We start from the raw sequence: 7,974 nt of genomic DNA on the forward strand, positions 1-7,974 counted from the left end.
GGCGCTGTTCGCGGTCCTGGCGGGGCTCGGGGGCGGGCCGGGGCGTCCGAGGCCGTCGTGGGTGCCGGCGGACCCCGCGGTGGCCAGCTTGCTGTTCCTCATGTTGTCGATGTCCTCGGCCAACGGCGGGTCCTGGCGGCCTAGGTCCTGCTGGATGGGCCGGGTGGTCGACAGGTTGGGGCCCGACACGGGGACCCCGGAGCCCTGGTTCTCTCTGTAGGAGGCAGGCCAACAGAAAGGACCCGGAACCGAGTTAGAAAAACACAAGGAGCGCTCTGGGCCCCGCCCCAGCTTCCTGCCAGAGCCTGCGTCCCTCCAAGCCGAGCTCCGGCTCACCTGCAGCCCCCCTGCGGCTCCCGGCCGGGACTGGGGCCCACGGTATTTTCCAGAGGGGCTAAAGCAGACACGGGGATGCCATCTCTTTAGGGGTGCAACTGCCTCACGGCTTTACACGCCTGTCATAGTTACGCCCCCGCCCAGTATTCCAGTTTGGGGGAGCACACAACCGGCAAGTGAACGTAAAAAATAACAAAAGGAGGAACAGCAAACACATCAGTAACCCCAGCTCTCGGGCGCTGTTCTAAGCACTTGACTTGCATCAACCCCTGCCTCCTTGGCCCCACAAGGTGCCATCACTGGCCCCATTTTATGGATGAGAACATTGTAGTTCAGAGAGGTTAAGTCTGTTGCCCAAGGCCACCCAGCTGGTAAATGAACTTGGTTAGTTTTTCACGGGGAGAAAGGTGCTACCGGGCAAAGGGAACTCCAGGCAGAGGGAATCCAGCCAGTGCAAAGGTCCTGGGGTGGGGACAGGCTTGTTGAGTTTCAGGAGGCTGGTGTGGCGGGGGGTATAGAGGGAGGGGGGTGAGGTGGGTAGGAGTCTGGTGCTTCAGTTACTCAAGTAATTAACACCATGCAGACGAACACGAGAAGAAAAGAGTCTGAATATTCGGGGCACTTGGGGAGGACAGAAAAATCTCAAGGGTCCCGGCTGCTTTTCGACCTCAGTGCTCTTTGGGACATCAGCTCTGTGAGGCAAGTGGTCTATTTTTGTCTCTCTTGTTCACAGCTGTGAATCCTGTGCCCAGAACAGGGCCTGGCACATGGCAAACGCTTGGTCACTTCCTGTCAAATAATAAACGAACGCCCCCATTTTCCAGATGAGGACACTGCAGCCCAGAAACCCCACGGGCCCAGACCTCTCCTGGACCCTGCCTCCCCCCATCTGCACCCTCACCCCTAGCTTGCCAGATGTCCCTAGGAGCCGTGGCCCCAGGGAGGGCGGCTGGGGTCTGGAGCCGGTCTGGTGCCTCCTGGTGGCACGGCCGTCCGGCGCTGGCCCCCAATCTGCTCTGTTCCCACTCACACAGCCCTCTGGACCCTCTGTCTTCAGACAAGGGAGGGGCCTCCTCTTCCCCGTCCCTGTGTGCCGGCCCTGGTGAGGCCTGTGGCCCGGAAACCCCAGGACATTGTCGTCTATGTTCCCACTGACCTCCCCCTCCAGAAGGGCCTCTGCAACCCAGAACTTCTCTCTGGCTCTTCTGAAAGGCTGCCCCGATTCTGCTTCCTGTATCCCTCCACCTGTCATGATACCGTACACGTATTGAGCACCTGCTGTGTACCAAACCAGCTCTTCTGATTCTCAGAACCACCGTGGGAAGTGAGTGGTACTGTTAATCTCATATTACAGATGAGGAAACTGAGGCTCAGAAGGGGCCTTGACCGAAGGCTACACAGCCAGTTGGTGGCAGAGGCAGCTTGGAGCCTGGACCACACGGCTCCGGTGCCCGTACCGCGATCCCCCACCAGACACTCCGCTTCGCTAAGCGGCGTGGGATCTCCCTGAAGGCTGAGCCCAGCGCTGAGGGGTGCTGGGTACGGGAGTCCTTGGCACTTGCCCTAACGGGAACCAGTGTGAGCCAGCCTCTGGCTACATCAGCTCATTAACTGCTCCAACCATCTGATGAGGCTGGGCTCCCGAAGGTTCCCATTATACAGATGCGGAAACTGAGTCCTGGAGAAGCCAAGTCATGATGAAAATGGTTTTCTCAGGCTGTTGCCACCACATGCTTCCTCGGGAGACCGGAAGTGAGCAAGAGATGGCGCTTAGATCGCACCGTTCGATGTCCAGCCGGGAGATCAGGTGCAACTGCCCGCACCAAAGCCCAGACCCAACCTGGACACGCCCATCCAGCAAATACTTCATTGTCGTTTTCATTCTGCCTTTTATGTTGCAGAAGTCCAGTGTTTAGCGGAAGCGGAGGGGCGGGCCCGGCCGGGTTTCCCCTTCTCAGTCCGTGAGTGGGCCAGCTTGACCCGGGATGGAGTCTCAGCAGAGCCACCTACTAGCTGTGTGACCTTCTGCGGTTGGACTGACCTCTCTGAGCCCCAGGTCCCTGGTTTTTAACTTGGGAACACAGCAGCGGGACCTTCGCTGTAACCTGGGGATGACAACAGGGGTCCCGGAGCTGATTTGCTCCATAACCATCGGCGAGTAACTCAGGCCGTTTTTTCATCCATCACACAGGGGGGAGGGGGGACCATGACACACGTGTTAATGGCCGGAGGGCTGGAGAATGACCGCGGGGCCTTGAAACCTGCGGGGATCCTCCCCACTGGGTTTAGGACCTGCTTGGGGCCAGCGACCCTTTATCCTTCCCCAAAGCCCTCCTTTGGATTAGGAAGGTCTACCCCAGGGCTGTCCCACCCTTGTGTTCTGGAAGCAGAGAATCTGTCCTTCTGATTTCCTGTCCACAGAAAGAGGGGGGGGTTTGGCCCCCAGATGGGTCTTCCCAGAGTCTCCCCCATACCCGACTCAGACGATGAGACTTGGGATCTCTGAGCTGGTGCTGTGACAGACTAAGACTTCTGGGGATGCCGGGATGGGGTGGGTCGAGTGGTGGCCCCTCAGAAAATACGTCCAGATGTTCTAGAAAGAGCACGACCCCGGGCACAAAGCAGGCTCCGGTGAACTGCTGTCTCCAAGAGAACCTAGAGCCCTTGGTCACCGTGCGGAGCTTCCACCAAGGAACATAGCGGCGGAGACCAAGGCGAGCCTCGTGGGGACGGCGGCCTCGTGCGTGGGACCAGGAGCGCCTGGCCTGGACGGAGGGGCTGCAGGTGTCTGGTCCGGTTCGGCTCAGTCTGTCGACCCTGCTGTGAAGCCTTCCACGCAAGCTCGGCCTGCAGGGGCCGTGGCACGTCGCCCTGCAGGACGCTTCCCTGCCCGGCGTTCCAAGGAGAACTCCAAAGGGGCAGGAAACTTTGAAGTCCGGCCCCTTCCCCCCCCCCCCCCCCCGGGATTGTGTCTCATCTGCCCGGAATAGGCAGCCACTTGCATAACCCTGTCCCGGGCCGCCTGCCTCTACCAGCTCATCACTGCAGCATCCTTCCGCCAGGGGCGAGCTCCGGCCTCCAGAAGCAGAGGACGGCCCCGCCTCCCTGTGTCACCGTGTTCTAATCCCCACCACCCCCTCTGCTGGTGGTGGGACTAGCATTGGCCCGTTTTGCAGATGAGGAAATTGAGGCCCGGAGAGGCAAAGGCATTTTGGCAGGTGTTGTCCAGCTGGGAAAGGGCTGGGCTGGACTCTGGTTCTACAGATTAAAAAAAAAAGTTTATGTATTTATTTTGAGAAGGGAGGAAGGGCAGAGAGAGAGAGAGAGAGGGAGAGAGAATCCCAAGAAGGCTCCATGTTCAGTGTGGAGCCTGACTTGGGGCTCGATCCCACAACCCTGGGATTATGCATGACCTGAGCCAAAATCAAGAGTCAGACACTTAACTGACTGAGCCACCCAGGTGCCCCCGGTCCTACAGATTTTAAGCAAAGCACCACTTAGTGCAGAAAATGTTGCCATCGACAGTCTGGGGGCATTGAATGGGGGTGCTGGGGCCCCCGGCTAAAGCTCACTGGGGGGCTGTAAGAATCAGGGCATGAAGGATGGAGCGCCCCTCCCCTCCCCACGCAGGATCAACTGTGAGGCTCGGCGGTCCGGGATCTCTCTCCTCTTCCCTGGGGTCTGGGTTTCATGGTGATGGAAGCAGGTGGTCCTGGGGTGCCGAGATGTCAACTCTGGGGGGACGCAGATCTGGGTCAAACATCTCCCTGCTCGGCCGTGTCCAGCAGGGAGCACTGCCCAGGTCTGCGACCCCCAGGGTTTTCCCAGGAGTCAGGGAGAGGGCTACCTTCACTTTGGTCGCCCTGGGGTGCCACCAGGCTCAGCCGCCGCCCGGGGTGGGGGCTCTGGGCTCAGAGGCTACTGGCCGATGTGGAATGAATGAAAGAGGATGGGCTCCTGCCCACTCTTCGCTGGGATGAGCTTGGGGGGGTGGGGGGAGGTTGGGTGGGGGGGGCGTTTAAAGCTGGGGACACGGACAAAGGAGACAAGGTGTCAACGGGGGACAGGCAGCATGGAGCAGAAAGGAGCCAATTAGGGGCGCCTGGGTGGCTCAGTCGGTTAAGCGTCTGGCTTTGGCTCAGGTCATGATCTCACAGTTCGTGGGTTTGAGCCCCCTGTCGGGTTCTGTGCTGACAGCTAGCTCAGAGCCTGACACCCGTCTTCAGATTCTGTGTCTCCCTCTCTCTCTGACCCTCCCCTGCTCGTGCTGTCTCTTTCTGTCTCTCAAAAATAAATAAAAAACAAAAAAAAAAATTAAAAAAAAAAAGAAAGCCAATTATATGTGTGTTGTCAGTGTTTTGGAGCATGGAAACCAGAGTGTGTCTGGGAAAAGGGCTAAGAAATGACAAAAAGGAAAAGTGCAGGTGGCAGAGCCTTGGGCAGGGCCCCTGGCTTGTCACCATTTGGACCTGAAATGTCTTTCTAATATATTATATCCACGAATGAAGTTTTCTCTTTGCCATTCTCCTTTTCTGTTTTTTGTTTTTGATTCAGGCAGATGAAGGCCTCCTCTTGGATTATTTTTTCCTCTAAAAGTGTCTGAATCTTCATGAAGTTTTATCTCCAACGAGGACCAGAACCTTCTCACAAGCCCAATGAGTAACGCCTCTCCTGGCCGGGGCGTCTGACCCATGGGGATGGGGAGGGGCTTTCTGAGAGGAGGGGGAGCAGGGACTCTCTGTATTCCTATCACACTGCTGCTCGCTGTGCTTGGGTAAATCCCTTCCCCTCTCTGGGCCTCAGTTTCCCCATCTGTGAAAGGAAGGAGCCGGGGTGGTCCCTCTAAAGGCTATGGATGCAAAGTTGTTTTTCATAGCTATTGAAGAAAAAAATCTTAATAGTACAGATGATGATAAAAACAGCAATGGTTGGGATTTCTGGGTGGCCCAGGCAGTTAAGTGACCGGCTCTTGATTTTGGCTCAGGTCATGATCTCACGGTTTACGGGATCAAGCCCCACGTCCTGCTTGGGATTCTCTGTCTGCACCTCCCCTGCTCACTCTCTTTCTCTCAAAAATAAATCAACATTTAAAAAATAAAAACAAACGGGCGCCTGGGTGGCTCAGTCAGTTAAGCCTCCGACTTCGGCTCAGGTCATGATCTCGCAGTTCGTAGGTTCGAGCCCCGCGTTGGGCTCTGTGCTGACAGCTCAGAGCCTGGATCCTGCTTCAGATTCTGTCTCCCTCTCTCTCTGCCCCTTCTCTGCTTATACTCTCTCTCTCTCCCAAAAATAAACATTAAAAAGTTTTAAAAAATAGCAATAGCTAATACTCACTGTACAGTTACTGCTATTGCTACTGCAGATGGTGTATGTTCAGTATTTAACATCAGTACTCACACTTACTGAGTACTTACTCTAAGCCAGGCACTATTCAGAGCATTTTACACGTATTAAGTCATTTGAGCCTTCTGCTTACCCTAGCTTGTAGGCACCATTCTTATCCCCACTTTACAGATGAGGAAACAGAGGCCCAGAGAAGGGAAATGACACACAGGCAGGAGTGCTGGGTGGGAGTGTGACCTCTGGCTCCTGAGTTCTCACCCTTCACCCCCAGGCTGTGCTACCACTCTGTCCCTGTCACTGTGCCTCCTCTTGTCACAGGAGCAGTGTAACAAGGATGACGATACCAGAAATATCAGCAAGGGCAATGATGACAGTGAATCACCCGTCCTTGATCATGAGGTCAGGTCCTAAATGCTGCATTCCACCTAAAAATGCTTTCTGTGGCCTCTCCTTGCCCCGAGAGAGCGCGAGGTCCTGCTGACCCATCACTGTGCCTTCAATTTCTTTGTCTGCCACTCTCTCCACATCCTCCAAATGGCAACGCCGCCCCCTTCCGGTTGACCTCTGGGCCTTTGCACGTGCTGTTCTTAGCCTGGAACGCTCTGTTCCTTTCTCAGAGTGCTCCTTTTGGAACCCTGGCCTGGGACCCTGGGCTGGGCACTGTTTTTGGTATTATTTCTTAGCGTGTCCTAAACCACGGCTTTACATGATCGAATCCACAGCAACGGCTTGGACTGTGCTAGGCGCTTAGCAAACACCAGCGGAATGAATGAATAAGCCCGTAGGAGAAGACGTAGAGTAGAGATGACCCAGAACGATGGTTTTCAGGAGGGCTGGGGTGGGTCTACATGGAGACCTAATGACACCATAACGGAGGGGCACTGTGGGCATTTGAGAAAGGGGAGGCGGCACACAAAACACCTTCTCTCCTTTCTCTCCTTCATGGTTTTTTTTAAAAGTAGTCTCCAGGCCTAACTTAAGGGCCTGAGATCAAGACCTGAGCTGAGATCAAGAAGTGGACACTCAGCAGAGCGAGCCCCCCAGGCGTGCCCCTCCTGCCCTGGTTCATGACTTTCTGATGTCCCTCACACAGCTGAGAAATCTGCTCGGAATGATCTGCATCTTTAGTTTCAACCTGATTCCGTTCTATGTATCAGCCTTTCTTGTACGCTCGAAACACACCCCATTTTCCCGGAATGCGGCTTCAGGATGCGCCGAGGGAACGCCAGGCTCCATCTCGTGTGGAACTTCCCCAAGGGGTGTTCTCCGCTGTGGAAAATCTCGGCACCTGTGGCTACTCCCTCGTGTCACCTGAGGGACCCACAGCACCCGGAGCCGGCCAGCGTTCTAGCTGTCGCCTTCCCGGTGACTCTGCATGCAGGGCGCCCTGTGTCCCTTAGCTCTGCCCTCCGGACTCTCTTTACTCAAAGTGTGGTCCCCGGACCAGCATCGGTCTCCCCGGGGAGCCCCTGAGAAAGTCTCGGGCCGCACCTGAAACCCGCAGCATCAGAACCCGTATTTTGAGAAGATCCCCGGGGCTTCACGCGCACACTCAATTTTGGTTAAGTGCTGGCCTAGTGCCCACGTCATATCACAGAGCCACTTAAAACGCATCACTGAAAAATCAATATGATGCCCTCACGGTGATATGAAAGCAGACTAACAGGACATCAATGAACATAAGAACGTCTGTCCCATCACTCTTGGACTCCTTTATATAGAATCACTACCGGACCGCCGAAGGAGTGTTCCAGAATACTAAGAAAACGAGGGTGCTGCTTCCTCCTGGGCAGGGCCTCCAAAAGCCTGAACCCTGCTCTCCCTTCCGTTCTGAGGGCCCAGTGTGCTTTGCAGACCCCTCAGGAATAGCTCAGGTAAAAAAGATGGCTGACTCATTACCCTACATGCACCAGGCAGTTACTGTCTGCCGCTCTTCCTTCGGGTCTTTTGCATGAATGATCTCTTTTAATTCCAGCAATGACTCAATTGGATCCCACCATCTCCATTGTACAGATGGAGAAGACAGAGGCCCAGAGATGTGACATCACTTGCTCCAGGTCACACAGCAAGTACAGGGAAGAGCCGAAGAATTGGGGGTGGGGGGCGGGGAACCTCTCATAGAAGTCCCTGCGATATAGCCCCAGGGCAACATGGTAGGCTGCAGCCTTTACTGCATGTGTGACCTTGGGCAAGGCACTCCACCCCTCAGTTTCCCATCTGTGACAGTGGGATCCACCTATGGGGGGCTGGGGGGCTGAGTGGGGTAAAGGGGGATGGGGGTGAGGGATGGAGGGG

At 55.8% G+C, this 7,974-nt stretch overlaps 1 protein-coding gene across 1 annotated transcript in view; it reads right to left on the reverse strand.

The window, feature by feature from the left end:
* Window positions 1-7,974, reverse strand: part of CACNA1A (calcium voltage-gated channel subunit alpha1 A) — a 287,057-nt gene that overhangs the window by 65,258 nt on the left and 213,825 nt on the right. Inside the window, exons 22-23 of the mRNA XM_029916601.1 lie at window positions 337-394; window positions 4-214 (exon numbers count right to left, since the gene is read on the reverse strand). Coding sequence (XP_029772461.1) covers window positions 4-214; window positions 337-394 — 269 coding nt within the window. The remainder of the gene's footprint in view (window positions 1-3; window positions 215-336; window positions 395-7,974) is intronic.

Source organism: Suricata suricatta, chromosome 12, assembly GCF_006229205.1.
Source record: "Suricata suricatta isolate VVHF042 chromosome 12, meerkat_22Aug2017_6uvM2_HiC, whole genome shotgun sequence".
Taxonomy (NCBI): domain Eukaryota; kingdom Metazoa; phylum Chordata; class Mammalia; order Carnivora; family Herpestidae; genus Suricata; species Suricata suricatta.